The 24,440-nt window shown below is 45.7% G+C and overlaps 1 protein-coding gene across 5 annotated transcripts in view; it reads right to left on the reverse strand.

Moving 5' to 3' along the window:
* Nucleotides 1-1,426: 1,426 nt before the first annotated feature.
* SLC4A3 (solute carrier family 4 member 3) overlaps nucleotides 1,427-24,440 on the reverse strand; it is a 45,153-nt gene continuing 22,139 nt past the window's right edge. For 3 of the 5 annotated variants that reach the window (XM_081883903.1, XM_081883902.1, XM_081883905.1), the window contains 17 exons: nucleotides 18,689-18,840; nucleotides 17,820-18,000; nucleotides 16,923-17,058; nucleotides 16,201-16,381; nucleotides 15,348-15,447; nucleotides 14,050-14,234; nucleotides 12,037-12,253; nucleotides 11,514-11,738; nucleotides 9,937-10,085; nucleotides 8,478-8,672; nucleotides 8,113-8,319; nucleotides 7,304-7,393; nucleotides 5,926-6,092; nucleotides 5,195-5,448; nucleotides 4,637-4,806; nucleotides 4,170-4,343; nucleotides 1,427-3,794 (listed from right to left, as the gene is read on the reverse strand). In XM_081883903.1, coding sequence (XP_081740029.1) covers nucleotides 3,717-3,794; nucleotides 4,170-4,343; nucleotides 4,637-4,806; nucleotides 5,195-5,448; nucleotides 5,926-6,092; nucleotides 7,304-7,393; nucleotides 8,113-8,319; nucleotides 8,478-8,672; nucleotides 9,937-10,085; nucleotides 11,514-11,738; nucleotides 12,037-12,253; nucleotides 14,050-14,234; nucleotides 15,348-15,447; nucleotides 16,201-16,381; nucleotides 16,923-17,058; nucleotides 17,820-18,000; nucleotides 18,689-18,840 — 2,861 coding nt within the window. In that variant the 3' untranslated portion in view covers nucleotides 1,427-3,716. The remainder of the gene's footprint in view (nucleotides 3,795-4,169; nucleotides 4,344-4,636; nucleotides 4,807-5,194; nucleotides 5,449-5,925; nucleotides 6,093-7,303; nucleotides 7,394-8,112; nucleotides 8,320-8,477; nucleotides 8,673-9,936; nucleotides 10,086-11,513; nucleotides 11,739-12,036; nucleotides 12,254-14,049; nucleotides 14,235-15,347; nucleotides 15,448-16,200; nucleotides 16,382-16,922; nucleotides 17,059-17,819; nucleotides 18,001-18,688; nucleotides 18,841-24,440) is intronic. The other 2 variants (XR_014162167.1, XM_081883904.1) reach the window with 2 other exon arrangements.

The following is a 24,440-nucleotide window of genomic DNA, read 5'->3' on the forward strand; positions in this document are numbered from 1 at the left end:
GAAACGCTGTTTACCTTCCCGCTGGAGTGGTACCTATTTATCTACTTGCATTTGATGTGCTTTCGAACTGCTAGGTGGGCAGGAGCTGGGACCGAACAATGGGAGCTCATCCCCTCACAGGGAATCAGCAAGCCCTAGGCTCTGTGGTTTAGACCACAGCGCCACCCTATTGACATCTTACAAGGCTGTTAAAAGGCATAACAATGTAATGTATGGGAAAGGCTTTGATCACTTGAAAAGCACTATATACATGCAAAGTGGTGTTATAACTTCAAAACAAATACAGTCGTACCTCAGAAGTCGAACAGAATCCATTCCAGAAGTCCATTTGACTTCTGAAACGTTTGACTTCCAAAGCATGGCTTCTGATTGGCTGCAGGAAGCTCCTGCAGCCAATCGGAAGCCCCGTCAGACTTTCAGCTTCCCAAAGAATGCTCGAAAACTGGGACACTCACTTCCAATTTTCGATTGTTTGGGAGCCGGAACGTTCGACTCCCAAGGCGTTCGGGAGCCGAGGTAAAACTGTATGTTATTAAATTTGCCCTTGATGATAGCCTGAGAGCTGTTTGACCAGTCTCTGCCACCAAGGGCGTCTGAGAAAGCCCTGATTTTCACCAGAATTTATTCCTTCTGAGAAGGGATCAGAGAAGGGCCATTCCTAGCACAGCCCAGGTGTTTGGAGGGAAATTGCCTACAGAATGTTATTCCTGCAGGCATTCATGAAGGCTGTGAAAAGCTACTTGTTTAGAGTGGAACTGCACTTGACAACTATATTTAACAAAGCTAGGGTGGCTACTTCTGTTAGGGAAAAGCAGCTTTGAGAAAGGATGATTTGGAGTGGAGAGGAGGGGCTCCTTACCCTTCCCTTGCCCACTTCTTTTCTGCTGGACCTCCTGCCTTCACGTTACTCCACAAACACACTTGCAGGGTTCCAGATGTGTGCTTCCCCTCTCTTTCCTTACAAGCAGCCTGTTCTGCTTTGTTACATGCATCTCTATGCAATGTAAAGGGGGGAAATCCAGCTTTAAATGTGCAATTTAAGTGGAGGGATGATTTGATGTTAGTTTTTGCCTCAATAGTGAGACCTTTTTGCCTTGATAGTGAGACCCTGAAGAGACACTGTCAGCCAGACATCAATTTGTTAATATGCTGGACTGAGGCTTCAGAAACATGAGAGATTCCAGCAACAGGGATGTGTGCTCAGGGATGTGCATTTTCTAGAAACAGACCTAGTTAGCAAGCTATGCCTCCACACGGCCTTATTGCTGGAATCTCTCATGTTGCCTTACATTAAGAATACATGTATCCATGTCATGCTAGGAAGGGCCTACCATACTCCAGTTTGTTCCTATGATCCTACTTGAGTGGCTATTCCTTCCTGAGTTGTCTGTTTCTGGTGCGCAGAACAAGAACCCAGGCGCAATGCTCCAGTGAAGGGTTTATTGGTGCATATCCATTTCTATTACATTCAGAGGAGTCGTAATGCACAGGCAGAGTACCAGGGACTTTGCCCCCAACAGTTCAAGTTTCCTAATCCTGGCTATGCAGGGCACAATGGAGGTCACTGTCTATGGGTGGGGCAGGCTGGCAGCCAGCTGGGAATGAGTAGAGGAAAACATTTGGCCTCATAACTACCCAGCCATCAGCAGGCAGCCCCTGAGGTAGGTGGGGAGGGACAGCCTCCATTTTATAGACAGGGAACAAGCAATGGCCCGGAGTAGTTCCATGAGCCATACTCTTAAGCCACATGGTTTTATGCCTGGCTACGGCAGGAGTCACAGCTGGCACATTTGCACACCCCATTATTCTATATACGTAATCTAACAGAACAGATTTAGCTACAGGACATCACAGTGTAGAGTCCCCATGTGATGGCCCAGTGGGAGAGCAGCTCTTCGAAACCTTGCACTGATGGTGTTTGTGCATGTGCTCAACCGCATGGAACACACCACCTGTGCAGTGCCCAGGACTAGATACATGACATTCACCAATGAAGTACAAGGGAGCACAGTATTCTGTTTCTAAAAATCAGATTCAGTGACTGAAACAAATGTATATTTCTGTGAAATTTAGTCCTATCACAAAAATCTGAATTTTCTTTATATGGCAGTTGAAGGGAAATATGAAAATAGCAGGGTTTAAGAGTACAAGAAGGCAGCTGATGGTGGTGTTGGGTGAGTGGTTGTGAAGGACTGAGGAGGAGCTAGGAATGGGAGGCCACCAACTTGGAAATGTCAAGGGATGAATGAAGAGAAGCCCCAAGTGCTACAGAGGGCTCATCCAGTGCAATGGCTCAATGCCACAGTGGCAGAGAACTTCAGCCCTCCTCAGAGCCATCCCCATTCCAGTCGCCAAGGCCAGGCTAGGGGGTGGCCTCCTGGAGACTTGGATCTGGTAGTGAATCTTGCTCAAGCTGGGGCCACTACAAGGCAAGAACAAGGTGAGAAATGCAATAGCCGCACGGAGGATGGAGAATAGAGCAGGAGCTGTGAGGAAGAGGCTACAGCAAGAAACAAGATGAAGCTGGAAATACTGAAGGAGGAGTTGTAGTCTGAAGCACAAAGTCTAGTACAATAGGTAAGAGGTTCTGTTATGTGATCAGGCAAATACCAAAGGCCAAGGTGCCAGTGTTTGTACCTGGTGTGGCTTTTTGCAGCTTGCCTACTACACTGATGTTGGGAGTTCCTGTTTTCCACTGGGCCTGAAGAGGGCAGTGAGCCACAAGAGTGGTGTCAAATCTGTGTGATGATTTCCTGACCGTGAGATGATCATAGTCTTCATTCAATCATTAGGTTAGCTGTTTCCTGGTCTCCAGGTTTTGTTGGCAAGTTTTACCTGCACTTCCTTTTCCTGTCTGAGGGGCGGAGATCTACTTCACAAATCACTGTCTACTCTTTGGGCAACCTTTACAGCTGTCCTGAGAGATGGTGAGAACAGGCACAGCACTGTGCACAAGCAGACGAATGTGCACATGGATATTGCACAAGTACCTGCATTATACTTGAGAGCAAATCGGTGCATAAGGCCCTTGCTAACTCACCCAGCAGTTTACTGGCTTTAGCAATCATCACTGCCATTCCTCAAATGGAAGAGGTTCAGAGTCTTCTGTGGGCAGGAAACCTTAGCTAAGGACATCATTCAGAATGGCAGGTGGACCACAGGCTGTTGAATGTTCATGGGCACAGTCATGGGACTGAATGGCAATGGTTCAGCATGGAGAGACCAGTTGGTGCATGTGAAATCTCCCACCCCAGGAATCTGTTGGCTCTGCCTGAATGCTATCAGGCTTGGCATTTCTGGCAGGACCTAGCTGCTCTTTTCCTTTGCTGGCCTGCTGCTTTTCTCCCCTTAGCAGTGCAGTCTACTTCTCTTCTTAGGGGAGGAGGCTAATGAGAGCTGGCTAAGGTACCTACTCTAGCCTACGCATGGCACAGCACCAACACCAGCAAGCTCTGCTTGGGGGAAATGGGGGTGGTGGTGCTGGCCCCATACTCTCTGTCTGTCCAGAAGGCAGCATCTCTTGCGCTGCTTGGCCCAAGCTTCCTTTGTGGCCTGGAGCTTGCTTGAAGGGCTATGACACAGCTGCCAGTTGGTCCAGGCCCACAATCATTTCAAAGCCACTTCAGGTTGGTGGTTGTTCAAGGAAAGCACAAGGAAAGAAGGCTTATCCCATGAAGCCAAGGGAGTACCAGGGCCAGTAGACACATGCCAACTTCTCACACAGGCATGTGAAGCTCATTGTACTCATCCTGCCCATCTTCATCAAAGTTTGGTTCTGCATCCTCGGAATCCAGCTGCAAGTGGGAGGAAAGGACAGAAGAAAAGAGTTAAGCAGCCATTCAAATACAAGGTGGTCCAAGGCCATCTCTTTTTCAGAGCAGAGACCTCAGAGCACAATGAGTCTACAGGCAGGTTTGGGTGGTCTCTGGGAAAATTCACAATGTGCGCCCCCCAAACTGGTTCTTCAATACAGTACTGCAGGACAGTAAAGAAGGTGACAACAGAGTCTCTTGCTCTCCAGCTTCAAACATTATATCACGATGCCAAGTTTTTTACTTATGATATTGACCATTTAACCAAATCTGATGCATACCACTTTAGACCAATGGCTGAATAAGGACTGGGACTCCCATAACAGTTTAAGACATCAGGCAATGGCGTTTGCTTACCGCTTTGAGTTCTCTCTCATGGAAGAATCGTGGCAGCAGGAATCGTCGCAGGGGGACTGTCATGATCAGGACAAATGGGAAAGCCAGCGATGCCACAGTGGATTTCACCACCCACAGCAGCACAATGCAGGCTAGTTGGATGCATGTGAACAGGTTCATTCTCCAGGTCTTCACCTAAAGGTAAGCCAGCCAGATGATGCACCCTTCCTTGGGCAGCTTTATTTTTTAGCACTTGACAAAGTACCAGACCTTCAGTGTAATACTCCATTCCCTTCTATGGAAGGGTTATCTCTCATAAAGCTGTGCTGGTACCACTCAGTGAGTGGTTTCCTCCCCATGCCAGTCAAGCCCACCACTGCATGCCTTTCCCCTGTCCTTCCCCATCTTTATTTTCAGGCCCATCTCAACTTGCCACCCACTGAACTTGCCACCCCTTGCATCACTCCCCACTCCCCCAGTGCACCTACCTTGACAACATAGACATGATCAGGGTGGTGCTTGGATGGCATGAAGATAAGGAGGAGCCGCTCATAGAGCTGAATGCCAGTCAGTGACGTCACACCCATATATAGAAAAATCCCAAACAGCACAGCCAATGGGATCTGGCGTAGTACATTCCCCATCACGATGGACAGGCCTGAAGAGCAGGATACAGTGTTGAATTCTCTTTCTACACACAGGTACACCCATACTTCACGATCAGAACATGGGACAATGCCTGACATTGACACACATGTACACCCCTGGATATATACTGAATAGGCCCGATGCTTTAATATAGAGACACAGAACTATGGTTAGAAAGAACAAGGAGATTTGCAGGCTCACTGTTTTACTGTATGTGTCCACTAGTTTCATGGAGCCATGTTCCCATAAGCTCCACCCCCCCCCCCACCACAGTGTGCCACAAGTAAAGAGTGTCACTACACCACAGGGGAATGAATGCCAAACAAATTCAGGTTGCTCAAATGAGCTAAGATGCACACAACCACCTCAGAGAACAAGCTCCTCTGTGTGGACCTCACCAACAAGGCCAGCGATGAGCACTCCTGTCACACGCTGCTCCTTCACTTCCTCAATCTTTGGCTTCTCACCAGGTGCAATGGCCTTGCTCATGACTGTGAGGGCGTTGACGTGGGTGACTGAGCGGACCGTGGCAGCCGTGAGCCAAGGCAGCCCAAAAAGGGCACAGAGCCCTCCCATTGTACCAATGAGCAGCAAATCAAGGTGAAAGCCCGATCCCTTTATCAACTTCCGCTCCTTCTTGCTGACAATCAGGCTGCAAAGGAGATAGGAAGGGAGGGGAGCAGAACAAACGTGAGTTTCAGTGACCAACGTAACAGATTTTAGCTGTAGCAAGGGGAGCAGTGGCACACAGTATTTTGAATTTAATGTTATTATTTTTTACAGCAGCTCTTTCTAATTGGGAGACCTGGAAGAATCAAGGCATGTGGTCAGCGAAGGGAGCATACAAGACAAATAATATGCATCCCACTATAGAAAAGACCTCCTGGGAGCTATGGGAACAGTAGTCCCTTATTGTTCAATGTAGACAGCAAGGACAAATGAAGTTAGGAGCCTGCTGTCACATCCCCTCAGAAGGGGTCACTCTGTCTATCCCCTTGATTCTGACTTCTCTTCCCACCCAACACCAATTCCAATTATAGCTGCTGCAATTATTTAATTTTACTTAGCATTTCTACAGGGTGATAGGTACAGAATGAGCTGGCTCCCAGTGTGGAGGCCTGGCACTTACGTGGTGATCTGGGTTTCCATAAAGATGAGGATGAAGACCAGAAGTGCAGGGATGGCAGAAGCAAACATCATCCACATGGGAAACACCTGGTTGCTTCCTAAGGGATGGATGAACCAGCCACGCTTGTTGGGGGTTGTGACTGACAGTACTGAGGGAACATTCAGCTTCTGTGGTGACAACATGGAGGAAAAGACATCAGTCTTGTTTTCTGCATGGAATAGATATCATAATCAACAAGAACTTTATTACCCACCCTTCACCAGTAGGTCCCAGTTCCATTAGGAATGCCACAGAAAGCTTGGAATGTGCTGTTCTATTTTGGCATCTATGTCAAAGTCATGTTAATTGGACATGCCTGTACTGGCGTATGGGTGTATGCCTTAATGGGTCTCAGATGCATTCACTGAGCTTGCTCAATTCCCATAGCTGCTGTAGTACACCTGTGCACTGTCTGCAGTGGGCTCTGCTTCTCTATATGTATATAATGATGGGTTGTGCAGTCACACAGGGGAAATGTGGCTGGGATGCAGAACATCCACATTGCTTTGTAATACAGTGGTACCTCGGGTTAAGAACTTACATTCGTTCTGGAGGTCTGTTCTTAACCCGAATCTGTTCTTAACCTGAGGCACCACTTTAGCTAATGGGGCCTCCCACTGCCGCCGTGCCGCCACCGCATGATTTCTGTTCTCATCCTGAAGCAAAGTTCTTAACCCGAGGTACTATTTCTGGGTTAGCAGAGTCTGTAACCTGAAGCATCTGTAACCCGAGGTACCACTGTATCCCACTTCCCTTGCTCCACTTCTAGTTTAGAACACTGATCAGGGATCACAGAAGTTTTCACATGGCAGATTTTGCATCTTTTCTTGGTGGTCCTCAACAAAGACTGATGGTCCTAAATACAGCCCCATTTTGAAGTTACTGCAGATTAGAAGGAATCCCAGCCTAACATGATAAAACTACCAGTTGTAGATAGCAATTCCAAACTACAGCTTGTATGCACACTAAAGGCATGTATGCCTCTCTCAGCACAGCCACCACAGCCAACCTGAACACCCTAGGCCAATATAGCATCTGACACTATTTGGAAGCCCAGCCAGACATGCATTCTGTCCTTAGGTGACTATACATTCCACAGACAATCCAGCTAGAGGTAACAGGGACACATTCAACAATGTAACTCACGGAACGGCCTGAACTGGATTTGTTTCCTGTTTAGAAGTTTTGCTTTAATGTGAAATTTACACTGATCGAGAAGACACAGATGCTGGCACCCACATACGACAATGGAAGTCTCAAGATTAAAGTCCAAACTCCTTGAAAAACACATGTCCTCATACCCACTGGGTGGTGAAGAGTTGGAACAGGCAGTACCTACCTGGGTATATGTATCAGTGATAGTATAGTCCACCAGAACCATGACAAGGATAGAGATAGGGATTCCAAAATCTCCAATGATTCGTCGGGCCTACAGACCAAGCACAGGAGATGAAAGTAAGCACAGGGCATGCTGGAGATGTTGCTGGGCGCTGAGCCCAAAAACCCTATCTGGTCTTTCATCCACTGAAGAATTTCTCACCATATGACTCTGCCTGCAAATGCTTTGTGATGAGGTTTGATATAGTAGAATAAAGTTCCTAAAGGTGATGCTAAGATGTCTGACCTTTCTCTCCACCACTACACTGCCAGTCCCTGGCCACCTTATATGTCAATCATATGGGGATGCCAGCCAGATTCAAAATGGTATCTTGATAACATTTGGGCATGCCCCAGAGCAGCCTTCCCCAACTTGGTGCCCTCCATATGTTTTGGGCTAGAACTACCAACATCATTTACTATTTGCCATGGAGCCCAAGGCTGGTAAGAGTTGGAGTCCAAAACATCTGAAGAGCACTTTGTTGAGGAAAGGTACCCTGTGGAGTACCCGGCTGAGCCTCTGCATTTCTGTGGTTGAACTTCAGCATCCTGGGGGAAGTAATGTACCTTTGGCCTCCGTGGTATTGACTAGAGCCAGGCTCTCTTCATAAAAAGCTATGCATGGAAGGGGATCAGAACAATATCTCCACCTATTATTGCTCTTAGTACAGGGGGAAAAACCCTGCTTCAGTGAACATGTAGAATGGAAAGGCTAGATGTTTGTATGGGGAAATGCCACCACACTTCTTGCTATTTAGGCCTTAGCTTCACCTTTCCTCCTAGGAAACGGCTGTTCTTAAACTTGCGCATGAAGAAGGCAATGAAGAAGGTTCCCAACATGAGGATGAGGGACAGCAGGGCAGTGTTTGGCTGCATCTGAGCGTCAAGAGCCATGGAATCAGGAGGCAATGTGCTGTCATTTAGATCTCTTGGAAGATTTGGCGGGTAGAACCTCAGTAGTGGGTGCTCTGTAAATACCTGGGAATATAGTGTCAGAAAAGAGGACACTTACAGACAGCCATGAAAGACGGAAGAGTTGTTAATCTTCCTACTTAAGGGTGGTGTGCGAGAAGTCATCAATAACCCACAGTTTGTCTCATAGTGCTGGCACATCCAGATCCAGATCCAAAGCTCACCTTGTAAAGTTTGTAGAATGTTTCATAAATAAAGATGAGGGAGATAAGGAAGGCAAAGATCTCCTGGGTAAAGGGGGAGATGTATCGCACCAGGAAGCTGCCCTCAGCGGCCACAATGATGAAAATGAAGACAATAAGCCAGAGGCCAATCCATACCCGGCCTGTCAGATACTCGATGCCCTGGCTCTGGCAGAACTGCCAAAAAAAGAAACAGAGGTGACAGAAATAAGGGAACTGGCTTGAGCATGTTTCCCTTCCATTTTTTGCACCTTGGCTCATTTTGAAGAGCAAGTCTGCACAACATGTGGCCTGCTAAACTTTGCAGACTGTTATGTATTGGACAAGCTCACTGTGTTTGCAGCCCCAGGAGGGCAACACAAATAGAGTTTTAGCGCAACCCCTCTGGGAAGTATGCAAGCCTGCAGTTGAGGCATTATAAACCCCTCCTGGTTTGATGGAGGGGAGGTGCCAAACAACCCAGCAAGAAAAGGAAATCATCAGGCTCCATCCTCTGTTCAGTTACATAGTCATCAGCATCCAGTGTCTTGCGCTACCAAATCGTTAGCAGGCTATTTTGAGACACATTTGAGTATTATTCACCATAAACACTGTACTGCATACCCATCACCAAACACTTTTGAAATTTGTGCTCGAGTCTTGCCCCACCATAATTGCCAAACCCCCTTGAGGTAACTCAGGGACACTCTGTGGGCAAATTCCCATGCAAGCAAAGATCAGAAATGCCCAAAGCAACAGAAATAGCAGCAGTGTTGGCCAATAACTACTCTTTCAGCCCACCATGACAGATTGAGGCAGTTGGGCCTCCTTGGTTAAAGCAATGCATGCATCCTGTATCATTAAACTGAGAGCACATGCTCCTACCCTGTGCAGTGGCGTTCTCTGGTATGGGCATAGCATTTCCTCAACAAGGATAATGTAGGCACATTGTTTAATAAACCAAATAGCCCTATTCACAGGCTGCAGAAGATTATTGTGATGATTTGAGAGGGTGCAGAAGATGATGGGGATTATTTGAGAGGAGTCACCTCTCAGCATGGAGTCAATTCCAGCCTTGAAGTCGCTAAATTATGTTATTACCTAAGCAGTGTGGGATCAGCATGTAAGCAGGAAATAAATCCATTTGTGTACAGTGACTCCCATGTACATGGGAACACAAACCTCTCATTTTCAGGTGATTCCACTGCAGTTGTTAAAATCCCATCCATATAGGTGAAAATAAGTTAACAAAAACAGTTTCCCACACAGTTCTGCCCCCGTGTCATTTGGAATTTTGGTGACACCCTCACCACTCAAGTAATGTGTGAATTAGGCCAGATTTAAGCCTTATAGTGTCCTATATGGGCATTTCATAAGCAGTGCACAGCAGCTTGCAGTATGTGGGACATCTGCATGTGAAAGTGGCAATGTAGAACCAAGGAAGACACCAGTTTACAGATACCTTGTAAAAAGCTTCTTCAAAGACCAGCAGAGGCCCTGAGAAGCCAATGACAAGGAGAGGCTGGGCACTCAGCAGAGAAAAGAGCATGCCCAGCACTGAGGTGGAGATGATCAACTCCGAAACGCCCATGAGACCGTCTGTCTTCTCACCTGTAGAGAAAGAGCAATGTCTCTGGGACAAACTGCAGAGTGGCAGACAGAAGCATGTGCCCAGATCCCCCTGGTGGGTGGGGCTCACCACAGGAGAAAACTCATAGCCTTTTCTCTCAATTGCCACTGCCAGCGAGTCCCTCAATGCACAGATACGCTACTGTTGGATAATTTTGTGGAACAGTTAGGCATGAGCAAATTCCCTCATATTAAATTCTGACAGATAATTTCCATCACAGAATGCATTCCTGTACAGAAATACACCCTTGTTAGAGAGTCCAGCAAGTGATGGGAGATATATTCTAGCTGCAGAGATTTTGAATCCTCTGCTTATTTCAGTTACCTTCTTGGAAATGTTTGCACTGGTCCCTACCCATAAACATGGGGGGAAAGGAACTGAGTTTTCTGAAGAGTAAGTGTCCTAGGGAGAATGGTACCCACCCTGTTGGAGCAGGGTAAACTGATGTCTGGATCTACCGCTAATATGAGAGAAAAGTGCAGAATGTAAGTCAATGGATATATGACGCTGTTACAGTTATTATTATTTTTATATTATATAACATCTTTAAAAATCATTTATTTCTTTACATTTATATCCCACCTTTCTTCCATAATGGAACTTAAGGCAAGATACAGAGGATTTGCAAGCAGAGTCCCCCATCCAGGAACTGATCAAAATCAGACCTACTTTGCTTTAGCAATATTGTTGCATCAAGTGCTTAAGAAGTAATAAATACATTGGTGCCCATGAACACGTATAGAAGAATGAATTGTGGGTAATTGGGCTTAAAATACCCCCAATCTGTTCAATAACAAAGGGACAATTCTTCTCACCATTAAACAAATTCTTTCTCCTAACCCCAGATGGTTAAGGGCTAGTGCCTGTGCACTGTTTTTTGCTTTCAGGGATATGAGCACAATGTCCACATGCAAGCCTTGGCCCCCAGCATTTTGCTGGGTTACATGAGGCCATTTTGATCCTTACTGATGTTTCTCTGCAGAGATTTGTTGAGACCCTCTCCTGTCCTACACTGGCCTCTGCCCATCCAATTTAGGACTCTGGGTTGCGTGCAAATTAGCAATATTGGGGAGTGACTATTAAGAGTAGTAAAATGCTTTTATTGTTACCATAGAGAACAGGAAAGGAACATGCATAGACTGGAAAGCCCCAGAGCCAGGCAAGAGTGCAATGGGACAGAGCCAAACCCATCTGAACATAGCAAGAGCCAACTGAGCCCACCCACTTGCCCAGCAAGGGCACAGGCACAGATGAACCAATCCCAGCCACTTAGCCAGTATAAGCACAGGCAAAAATTAAACTAATGTGCTCAATCTCTTGGGCAGCCTAGCTGAACAGGAACCAGCTTGAGCAAGGAACTAGGGTGGGGCAGGGGAGGTGAGGAAGGAAGAGGAGGGTGGACTCATTACCTAGCAGTCCCCCAAAGGTGATGGCGGGGGAGAGAGCAGCGAAGTAGATGAATAGCACAGCTGCGAGGCACTGGCTGTGCAGGGCATCTTTGAGGTCACTCAGATACTTGGGGTACCTGCGCTTTATGTCCCGCACCAAACCACCAAAGACAATGCCAGTGCGCTTCAGAGGGTCATCCTCCTCCTCGCCTTCTTCCTCCTCCTCAGCTTTTACCTCACAGATCTCTGGAAAGACATGAACAGCATGGTGGGGGTGAGGGGAAGGGAGAGGGAAGTAGACGCAAGATACCTTCACACCCAGTGCCAGCCTCCAGCATCCCTACACAGGGCGGATGCAGGTTCCTCATCCCTGCCTACTCCAAATTTCAGAAAGTGCCCCCTCCCTCAGCATCAACGAAATTGTGGTGGGTCTCTTTAGAGCTGATGCAGAGGCAAGACATGGACTGTGCTAATCCTTCCTCACCAACCCTACCCAGGCCATGAAGCAGAATGGCAAGGTACAAAAGGCAAGGAGAGAAGAGACCTTTGGCTTCCTGAACGTTCCCTTCTTTGATGGACTTCTTCTGGTCCCGCTCTTTCCTCTTCCTCAGCAGCTCTTTCTGGAAGGTGGCAATTGACTTGAGCAAATCCTTCCCCTCCACTTCTGATGGAGGGATGACAATGCTACAGTCAAGGAACTCATTGATGGCATTGAGCAGGTCCTGGCGGTCATCTGCCATGTAAGCAGCTTCATGGAAATGCTGTCAGCCAACAAGGGAAGATGGTCAGTTAGGCAGAGAGCAGCACATCACTTATTCTCTGTCCTCCAGTATAACATTGCCTGGTGATGCTGTCTCAGACCCAAGACGAGCTCATCAATCTACTTTCAAAGCCAATATTATCTCAGTGTCATCAAAGGACCCTGTAACTCGCTTCTCAGTTCAGATTGACAGCTGTATTAATTCAGTGTCATGGCAACAGCATATGCTCCACCTATCCCTGTTCATTTGATTCCTGTCCTGGCATATCACCACCACTATTTTGCCTTTTGGGGGAGATTGTTGGGGCGCCATATATATATATATATATTTATATATAGTAAAGGGACCCCTGACCGTTGGGTCCAGTCATGGGTGACTCTGGGGTTGCAGCGCTCATCTCATTTTACAGGCCGAGGAAGCCGGCATACAGCTCATGTGGCCAGCATAACCAAGCTGCTTCTGGCGAACCAGAGCGGTGCACGGAAACGCCGTTTACCTTCCCGCCAGAGCTGTACCTATTTATCTACTTGTACTTCATGCTTTTAAGCTGCTAGGTTGGCAGGAGCAGGGACTGAGCAATGGGAGCTCACCCCGTCACGGGGATTCGAACTGCGAACCTTCTGATCGGCAAGCCCTAGGCTCTGTGGTTTAACCCACAGAGCCACCCACATCCCATATATATATGGCATTGTTACTGTGAGCATGAGCTCACTAAATCTAATGAAATTTTTATTCAGTGGATATCCATGTATTTTTTTCTTGGTTGTCTATGCACAAAAGTATATAATTTCCCTTCTATTCTCTCACTAACAATTTATCCAAGTGTGAAATATTGTTAAATGTGTTTGACTTGCACCTATTCTATCCTATGAACAGTGGGATACACTGTAAGATTAAAAATTGCAATAACGTGTTTTTTTAAGGAAGTTGCTATGGTCAGTTTGCTAGCATACCTTCTTCAGAAGCCAATTCAGGACAGAGTATTTCAAAGCAAATAAAAACAACTTCTAGCAAGTGGAGAAGAGCCTTCAGAAAAATGTTTGATATTTAGAGGAGTGTGTTTGGACAGCATGGTAAAGGAATGCACCAGTTGAGCTATTTGGGGCATCTGAAAGGGCATGTCCACCCAACACATTCCTCTTCCCTGGGTTCTATGCTTTAATGTGCATCAGAAGTCCTTCCAAGGGAGCATTTCTTCCTCTGTGCAGACTGCACAGCCCATGCATATTTACAGTTCCCCACATCCCCCATGCTGGCAAGTCAGGGGGCGTGTGGGCATGCATAAATCATTAGCAGAGTATTCAACCAAAGGAGGAAAATGGCTGGAGGCAAAGGGAAGAGGGTTCATACACAGAGCAGTCTGTGGTGCAGAAATACTGGATCAATTGGCTGACAAAGGTGATGCCAGAGGGGAGCAAACATCCCCTGCCTCCCAGCCTGCCCCCACCATGCTTATCCATGCTTCCTTTTGTCCTGCTGCTTCCCCGCCCTCCCTGTCCTCCAGAAAACTACTCAATCAGAGCAAATAGCAATTCGGGTGTTTTCCTGATTGACATTTGCTCCAGTTTAGCACTAAAGAGTGGGCTTTCCCTGGGAAAGGAGCGTAACAAGCAGAAAACCACTCAGACCTGTACTTAATAGGCATGGAACAACTCTACAAACCCTTCCTGACTTGTGCTCCCTTGGCATCGTGCTGCGTCTTCATGCTGTTCCCTTTCTAATGCATTTTTCAGCACCTTTGCTGCTACCCTTCTCGTGTCTTCTCCAGCCTGAACCAACACTCAGCTCCTCCTCACCTTGTCTGACATGAGAGTGGAGATGGAACGTCCGATCTCATGGTAGTCCATGTTGGACTGGCTTGGCCCCAGCAAGACAAAGATGAAGCGAACAGGGATTGGGACTTCCAGGACTGACTCCAAGAACACAGCCTCATTCAGACGGACAAAAGCCATTGTTGGTTGCTCAAGGAACTGAACACAACCTATCAGGAAGGGAAGCATAAGACCATGATGATCAGTGTGGAAGCAACAAGCTACTGAGATCAGGAAGCATGCTCCAGGTTTAGGGAGACTTGGCAAAATGACACACATGAACACACTTAGGGCATATCCACACTTCCTCTTGTCCCGTGCTTTCTAAGCATGGTTGCAAGTGGTTTTGCATTTGCCCCACAGCTTTCCCCTGGAAAATATGCTTTTTACGGCTGAACTGGAACAAACAGCAGTCTGCAGAAAACCCGATTTCCTTTTGGTCCAATTCGGAGGTAAGCTGTGGGTTTCCCCAGGAGAAAGTGGTGGGGCAAACAGAGATGTGGATGAGCCCTTAGCTGCAAGTACCGCCTGGCAGTGCCCTCTCTACAACACCTGCTAACAGTGGGCAGTGTGAGTAACACAGGATGCAACATCTGAGTATGCAGAGTTTGAGGTTACTGCCCCATTCTCTATTTTTGCAGAAGTGGGGAGGACTGCAGCTGAAAAATGACATCTCCATTATTGAGGTGATCTTGATCTAATTCTGAAGCCACCTCAACAAAGCCAAGGGCCAAATTCAGAAGCTTCTCTGGAGTTCCCTCCATCCACACCACAGCTAAGCAGAACCTACTAGAGAATTGTCTTCTCACTATCAAGAACCTCTGACTGACCTAGAAATTCTGAGCAGGTTTACAAGCAATCCTATACTTGAGTTGCTGTAACTGAGGGGCTATAGTACCTGACAGAAGCTCGATTATACTGGCAAAATGCAAAAGATGCTGCTGTCACGACAAGCACAGCAGCAGAAAACGTCAAATATGCTGGCCAATACATTTTTTTGCCTTTGCCAAGACAGTTTTCAGCCAGGCATATGAAAGGTGAGTGGAGCCATATTACCGGTACTTCTCCTACCCCATGGTGGGGTTTGAACCCCTCCCCACCTGGGCTGAGAGAGTACAGGTTAAGATGGCTGCTCCGCCAGTGTAGCAGCAGCACCGAACCCCTGAACTCCCCATGAGATCATGCCAGCAAAAGGAAGAATGTTACTGTTGTTAAAACCACAGGTCTCCTGATGAAAGCCTGCTCAAGGCCTCAGTACTAGATTTTGGCTCAGGGCTCCTTACCAACAAGCACTACAGTAGCCTCTGCATCATCGGGAATCTTCTCCATCAGCTTGAGATATTTGTGACGATGTCCCTCAGAGCTGTGAAGGTGCATGTTTTTCTGTCTCAACAACAAAGGTTCTCATTAGCCAGGGCTGCCTATGAAAACATTTACCCCCCACACTGTTGGAGTGCCACTTGGCTCTCTAAATGAAAGGGCCATAAAAAGACAGGCTGCATTCTGGTTACTGAAGTCCAATAGTTTTCCTGCTGCTCTCTGTGATTCTAAATGTTCATTTAAGGCAAATTTAGAAATTGATTGTTTTGGCATACGTATTCACTCGCTTGCTTGCTTTGAAGTTGTTGTTTTTTTACAATCAAGTGATATATATGCATCGTAATAAAAATGAAGAAAATTCAGAGAGTTCCTAAGCCTTTAGGCCAATGACTCCCACAAGTATTTCCCCCTACCTCTTGACCAATGCCACTTCTCTTACTTTTCCTTGTTCCTTCCCTGTGACCAGCAGAAATAAAGTAAGCTGTGGAAAACACTGAAATCTCTGCACCTTGCTTTGAATTCATTATTTCTTAGCAAGGCCCAGTTAGTAATGAAGGTCTCAGTGTTTTCTTTAGCTCACAAAGAGATTTCACTCTACTTATTGTACTTTTCTGTGTATAAGACTAGGGCTTTTTTTTTTTACTAAAAAAATGTTTACAAGGGGGTAGTCTTATACACGGGGGCAATCTCTCCCCCATTTTCTTAATTTTAAGTCCCCCAAAATAGGGAGCGTCTTATACATGGGGGTGTGTTATACACGGAAAAATATGGTACTCTTCAGAACAATTCAGCTCTCCACGCCTGTTCCTCACTCACCTCTCTATAATCAGGGTCATGGATTCTGGGCTCTGTCATCTCAATGCGCTCTTCCCCCATCAATGGCATGCATGTGTCAACTGCATGGTTGTGGTGGTGATGGTGGTTTCCTACCATAGAGTTCATGCTGGAGTTGGATTGGTTCCGGGGAAAGAATACCTCCTTTTCATCATTAGGGTGGCTGAAGAAATAATGTGGATGTTAAAGGAACTACAGGACAGTGGCCAGCTTTCTTTGGCTAAAGTTTATTGCAGCTCAGAGCTTGACCAAAATGAAAATATGCCTTTCACAGCATTTATTCCTGTTGTGATCACAGCAACAAATCCCTGCTCATCTATTTCCCTGCTTCCGTACCCCCATTTTCCTGACCTTTATATACCCCAAAGTCCTGGTCTCCCTGCCCATATATATCTTAAGCTATGAGCTTCTTTCATCACCACAACTTCACTTAGTGATATCCATTTCACTACCCTAAGACAGCCAACATCTTTATGTATCTCTAGTTCCTAAGAGGACTTCAGGAACCTCATCAGCTCCACACCAAAAAATTATCTTGTTCTCACCCACCTCCCTCTTGCCATTCCTGGTCTTTTTGTGCAGTCTTTTATGTATTTATACCACTGTTCACTCTTCCTTAACATTCAGCAGCCCTTCCACATGTGACCCTGCCACTCAAAGCCCAACCTGCTGTTTTTCTAATGCCAGCACATTACCGTACTTACCTGTGCTTGAGCAGCAGGGCCCTGAGCACATTGGCTCTGTCTTCGGCCTTGATCTGGTCTGATATTATCATGGTTTCTACCACCAGGTGAGCAATGCCAGGTAATGTTGTTTGCTCCAGGTCCAACAGAACAGCTCCTGGGATCAGGAAGACCAATAGGTTTAGGTCATGTAAGATCATTGAAGAGATTTCTCAGGCACAAAGTATATCAGACTGTTGTCTCCTATCATTTTTCCTGTGCAAAGGAAATTTTAGCTCATACCACTTTGCTTCTGACAGCAATAACAGTACTTTATCTCAATGACTCAGGGCATTATGTTGCTCACTCACAAAAATGTATCTGTACCCCACTGCATGAGATTTCACACATCACTTAATCTCCCCAGAATCTCCCATGGAGTATTTCTCCCTCAACAGGACTTACCCCCTCACCTTCCCACCCCCCATCCTAAACCTGTTCTAGGGGCTCCCTCAACCATCCAGAGCAGATTTAGGGGGGCATAGGGAGTGCACAGGAGGAGGGAAGTCCCATTGTGCGGGTGGACCTCATTCTTTGCACGCAATAACTTAGTTGAATCCTGCCCTAAATCTTCAATTGGATCTGAACCTCTTGTGAGAAAAAGCAAACCTTTTTGGTGGCCTCCTTCTTAGCCCAAGACTTCAGTGTTGCACATTCAGCTGCAGGACCAGGCTGCCATGAATGATGGAAAAGATATCCTGGCAATCAGAAGACAACCCACAATTGTCTACCATTCTCTCTCTTTCCCTTGAGAGAGTCTGAATCATGAGAGATCTTGTTGATTTGTGTCTTTTGTTTGCAGGTTGGGATATGGCTTTTATCAAGGTCTTGTCAGCATACATCTCAGGACAAAAGCCCAGCCCCACCTTGGTTACTCACCATGGGCAATAGTCTTCCTGAGCTCCAGAAGGCTGCGAAAGGACAGTGAAGCCACATGAGGCTTCCCCCATCGTGCTGTGTCCTCCTCCACATCCTCCTCAAATTTGATCCAGCGCGCTGTCTCCTTCCAGTGCATGTCCTGGTTCTTCTCCACCACTAATTCATTCAACTCCACAAATACCTGTCAGAGGAAAGAAAGGGAACTGAACTGCAGCTGCTTCCTCTGTCCAAGTTCTTTCATGAGAATAGCCTACCTAGCACCTATTGCTGTCATGGGGTGGTGCTCTTTAGCTCTGTCCTCTTAGCTCCAGAAATCCCTGCTGATGACAGAATGCTTAAGACCTGCTATGAGAGAATAGAGATAACTTCAGAGGAAATATGTGCCTGCCTTCATCCTGTGGATCTGATACAGCCTATGGGCCAAGAGAACACAAAGAATATAACTGGAGGTCTAGATTCATATGATCTCAACTGTCTCTAAAGATTTAGGGCTCATCCACACTTCTGCTTTCCCTCAGGGAAAATTACTTGGACCTGAGCTTTCTAGGCATGGCACAAGCAGAAAATGTGAATGAACCCTTAGTTTCCCCTTCCAGGCCAGCCATTTCTCCTCTTGAAATAGGGCATCTTGTATCAAGGGAGACCCAAAGAACACAGATTAGGATAAGACTACTTACCTATACTTACCTACTTGCCATGAACTCTGTAGACACTGCTTCAGCCTCACTTTTGGGTCACACAGTCTTATAATGACTATAATTACTGCCTCTGTGGGAAGCAATTCACCAACAGGCAACATGGCCAGCACCTGATTGAAACTACCAATTTTGCCTGTAGATTGTGAGGTCTCCACAAGGCAGGGCCATTACCTCATGGGGTTTCCTGTCAAGCTTCTTCTTCTTCTTCTTTTTCTTGACAGACTGTGAAGTCAAAGACTTTTTGCTGCTTCTGGTAGTCTGGCTCCGGGAGGGTTTCTTAACCAGATGTCTTCTTACTCCTGGATTATCTTCAAAACGGTGGCCTAGAAAAAAGGCAGGGCAGGAGCAAGGGCAAGCAAAAGAATGAAGGGGAAAGCAACTTGTCCTTCTGTAGCCAAGGTTGTCTGTATGCCATGACTACAGCCATGGGAGCATAGTCAGAAATCTGAGCAGCTCAGCTTTCAGCCCCATCTTTTTAGCCCTAAGAGATAGGTAAGCAATACTAGGTGAAAACTTAGCAGTCAGAAGAGGGATGAGCAAAATTTCTGCTAGCTCAAGCTGGGGCATGGAGGCAGCATTCTGCATAGCTCCTTCCTTCCTCAGCATGTCTATAAGAAACAGAATGAAAAATGAGCCTATTCATTTTAATTTGCTTAACACAAAACATAGAATTAAGCTTTTCTCAGTACACAGCTTGGATAACCTGGGTATGGACTAGGGGTGTTATGTTTCCTTTTTAAAGTAGAGCATACACAGCCCCTCTCTTTTCAGGATTCTGTGGTCTCAAGGTAGCTATGAAAATGTCCCACAAGGAGCCAGGCCACTGATCTATCTTGATCAGTACTGTTTACTCCAAAAGGCAGCAGCTCTCCAGCCCTTCTACCTAAGATGCTTCTAACAGGAGATGCTGGATGCTGAACCTGGGGTTTTCTGCATGCAAAACAAATGCTCTACCACTGAGCAATGGCCCCTCTCTGTCCTTGTCTTACTCTACATTCTGACTGTGAAGCAGTTTGCAACACAGCCAGGAAACAGAGGTTTTATTCCCACACATTTGTCCCTGAACACTCTTCTTGAGCAGGTGCAGGTGCTTATGCAATAGATCTCTATCTCAAGAGAGGCACAGATGACTACTGTGATATACTCCATGAAGCATGGCAAAACCTCTGCTCAGCTACAATTTGCTGTTGCTGTTTGTTTTCTGGAAGCTGCAGGAACAATGCCAAAGCAGTGGGGGCACATAATGTGCTTATCTGTGGCTGCCAGGGAGTGGGGAGAAGGGTTTTCAGGGCTTTGTAAGTGACAGTATAGGAAGGGAATTTTATTGTATCACAGGTATACAGGCACACCCTTTATTATTTTATCTATTACATTTTTTATCAACATCTTCTCCAAGAAGCTCTGGCAGTACACAGTATTCTCCTGCTCCCATTTTATCCTCACCACAACCTTGTGAGGCAGATTAGGCAGTGAGTGACTGCCCCGTGGTCGCCTTGTGAGCTTTGTAGCTGAGTTGGCATTTGAACCTGGATCGTCCTAGTCCTAGCCCAACACTGTATCAGGCTGACTCTCCCCACAGCAAACATCTTGACATCTGATTGTCATGCTTTTGAATATTATAATTTGCCCCCTCTGATCAGCATGTTTTTGGAAAACAGTCCACATTTTAGAAGAACTAAATATTCATATACATATGTGTGCTGTTTGCATATTATCACATAGTGACAAGATCATTCATATAACTGCATAGTTTAGAATACACAAGGCTGAACTTGGTTTCACAAGATGAGATGTTACAGAGCAAACTTTATTCTGTTTTGCTTTGTGGTTCCCTCACATAAATAAATAAAATACCTAGGGCGTAATCTATCAAAGGTTAAGAATGCAAAAGCCCTGCAGGATGAGACGAAAGGCCCACCTAATCCAGCATCCTGCTCTCAGGGGCCTGCCAGATACCTATGGGAAACCCACAAGTACAACATGGGCTCTCTCACCATACATGTCCCCCAGCAAATGGTACTAAAAGGCGTGCCGATACTGAAGACAGCACACAGTGATCATAACTAGTAGCCACTGATAACCTCATCATTAATTTGCCTAAACCCCTGTCCAAGTTGGTGGCTGACTTTATATTGGATGGCAGCAAATTCCGCAGGATAGCTAAGTGAAGAACCTCCCCATATTTAGCCTCATTTGCAGTACTTTGAGATGGAGAGAAAAAAAATTCTGCATCCACCTTCTCCTCACCATGACTATACCTCTATCATATTCCCTATTACTTACCTTTTCCCCAGCTAAAAAGCCTCAAATGTAACCTCTCCTCCAAAGGGAGTTCTTCATCACCACTCCCCCCTCCTTGATCATTTGGTTATCTTTTTCTGCTCTTTTTGCAGCTCTATAACAACCTTTTTTGAGGTGAGGTGACTAGAGTATACAGTACTCCAGGTGCAGTTGCACCACAGAGTATTGTAACAGCATTATCAAACTGGCAGTTTCGTTTTCAATCTCTTTCCTAATGATCTCAAACATGGAATTGCCTTTTTTCCAGCTGCTGCACATTGGGTTGCCATTTTAATTGAGCTCTGCACCGTGACCTCATGATCTCTTTTCTGGTTAGTCACTGTCAGTTCAGACCCTAGAACTTAGGGTGGAGGAAATAGTCTAATGTGCATCACTTGATGCTTGCTGAAATTAAGCCTCATTTGCTATTTTTCTCATGTCCAGTGTGGAGCTTTTGGAGCTCCTCACAACTCCTTTTTGCTTTTACCACCCTGGACAATTTGATGTCACCACACTCTTCATTCCAGATCATTCATGAAGAAGTTTAAAAGCAACTTTTTTCTGTCTTTCTGTTCTCCCACATCAAAAAGCAGGCAGTGTTTAAGGTAGTGTCTGCCAATGTCTAGAAAGGCCTTGGGAGCCAACGCTAGAGCAGACATTCTCATGCCATCAGTTCAAATGCTATAGTTGAGGGCTTCTCTGACCTAAAATGGGAGGTGTGGTGTGGTCTATCTCAGAAAACAGCTGAGAGGGGTTGATTAAGCTAATGGTTCATGCCAAGGGCAACTGTTCAGGGGTTCTCATTCTTCCCCAACAGCAGAGGAATTACTGAAAGGTAGCATAAATTATGAGCAATACAGCACTTCTGGACAGTATTGCCCAAGTGTTCTCAAGATAGTTCAGCTATCCGTGCCCTCTTTCTATTCTTCATCTACTTTTAATAAATCTTGGGAGTATGAAATGCAGTAGAATCATAGAATCATAGAGTTGGAAGGGACCCCAAGGGTCATGCAGTCCCAACAGCTTGCAATACAGGAATCTCAGCTAAAGCATCCATGACAGATGGTCATCCAACCTCTGTATAAAAACTTCCAAGGAAGACGAGTCCTCAACCTCTCATGAGAGTCTGTTCCACTGTCAGACAGCTTACTATCAGAAAGCTCTTCCTGATGTTGTGTCTCCTTTCTTGTAATTTGAATTGATTGGTTCAGGTCCCAGCCTCTGGACCAGGAGAAAGCAAGCTTGTTCCACGTGACAGTCCTTTAGATTTTTGAAGATGGTCATCATATCTCCTCTCAGTCTCCTCTGCAATGCTAGGATTCACTCCCCTGTTCCACATTCTCATGGGAAGGACCATTTTACAGCCTGACACCTTGGGAATCTGGGTCACTAACACTGCAATTCTATGCATGCTTACCTCAGTGTAAGTTCCATTGAACTCAATGAAGCTTGCTTCTGAGTAGACATATACAAATTGCACTGTAAATTAAATATAAACAAAATCTATACATTGCCGGAGGGATTTTCCTCCCACTGGCTGTGCGCCTGATTTGAGGCCTGTTGACAGCTGGATACCACACCATCCCATTTACAGCTACATAAGAGTGACAAAAACCAATAAGTGCTCATCAATACTAATGCACTCTAGCTGCTTGGAGCTGCTATTCTGGGGTCATATTATATGTAGTGCTCATAATTTCTATAGGCAAGTTGTACAGTTCATCTGGAGACAGAAATAACATCTGAGGGCAAATATATGTGTGATACAGGTGTATAACTCGTGTACTTGTGTAAAATGTATAAAGCATGTCAGGTGGAATTGTTTGACTATTATAAACATAGAGAATAATATTAGCCTACTCACATGTCAGTCACATACATCTGTGTCCCCCTCCCATGCCTGACATCCCCTTGGAGAGGGATTGAGCAGTGCAGACAGAAGTTGAGTTTGGTGCTTCAAGAACAAACAGATCTGATGTGGGAGGTCCATAATAAGATCTCCTGCCTTCTTAAAAAAAATATTAAATGGTAACTGGTAGCTGCAATTCTGATTGCAGCAGTTTTTGGGGAAAGGAGATTTAACTCTCTTCCCCCAGTGCTGTTTTATTGATGTAAAACCCTTCTGCCCTTAGCACCAAACAGGGAAAGTACATGTATCTGTATGGTGCCCATATTCCACCCCCTCAAAAGGGCCGATACTAGCTTTAAATTGTAGGATTTAGACATGCTCTAAATCAGCTAGAACTCCAATGAGCAGCATAGAAAACATTCCTTCTATACGTCCCAAGATCAGAGCTGCTCACTTATTTCTCTCACTATGTATTCATGATGGAAATTGACCTGGGAGGCTGTGGGCCCCAAAGGAAAGTCTTTGGATAAATAAACACTGCAAGCCCCTACTCTGCTTCTCAGCCTAGCAAGTACACTATGTGGTTCTGTCCAGCACTGATAATAGGAACTCCTGGGTGATAAATTAAGACCCAGGGTTTTCTGTGCCACAATATGGTTTTAGTGCATATGAGTAAGATTACAAGATGTGTGTTTCACTGTGAGTGTGTCTTCAGTAGAATCAGCATATGTTGTACTTTATAACATATATTATAACATTATGCTCATATATCAGGATAAACAGCTTTATGATTTCTTCTTGTGAATGTAACATCCCATGCCAACCCTGATTTGGTTTGGTTTAGTTTTTATGTGCTTGTCTCGTGACAGTTTATTTTGTTACTTGGGTTATATGGATAAAAATCAACGAAAATAGTTTCAAAAAAAAGAACAACATGACGCTCGTGTAACTGTAACCAAAAGCCGCATTTCTAGAAAATACAAATTACAACCTAGAACCAAACTGCAACTATTTGTGTATGAATGAGGAAGTATACACTGCCATTGAGTGTCTTCAGCCTCCCATCCTTTGTAGATTTGTACAGATAGACTCCATGCCAAAATAACACAAATGCCTGAAAGTATGTTTATGGGATAGAGCAAGGTATAACTTCCCTGTGCTCTGTATCTACCCAGGGGTAGACAGGATGACCAGATGCAAAGAAGGACAACAGTCCTGTACCTTCTGGAGAAGGATTTATTTTATTTTTTGCTAATTGTCACACAGGGATGAGATTGTCTGCACAACTATTAAAGGTCCTGACCTCTTTTGAACCTGGTCACCCAATCAAGACTAGACTCTAAGCAAAGTTGAGATCAGGTTGTGTGAGGGAATGTGCATATGTGCGCGTATAAGTCTCAGCAGGTACTTACGGGTGGGGTCCAAGTTAGGATAGCCCAAGTGGTTCTGGATGGCCTCCCATAGGTCATAGTCTTCAAAGTTGAGCGCAAACTCCTCAAAGTCCTCATAGCCAAAAGAGTTACCGACACAGATGGCTATCCCTACTTCTGAGCTGTCTCCTACTCCTGTCTCCTTCACTGCATCCTCTCTGTCTGGAACAGCCATTGCTATGTCCTTAAGAAGATGGGAGTCGAGGGGCATGTGACAATCACAACATTGGCAAGGAACAGGATTTAGCAGGTGGACCCTTTTTCTGAATGAAGCTCTTCAGGCAGCACACAATCCAGGAAGCTGCTAGGTTCAGTATTCAGGATTTCTTCTGACAGGATTTGAGAGGAAATGCCAGCATACGTC

The sequence above is a fragment of the Podarcis melisellensis genome (genome assembly GCF_964234715.1).
Source record: "Podarcis melisellensis genome assembly, chromosome: 1".
In the NCBI taxonomy this organism is placed as follows: Eukaryota; Metazoa; Chordata; class Lepidosauria; order Squamata; family Lacertidae; genus Podarcis; species Podarcis melisellensis.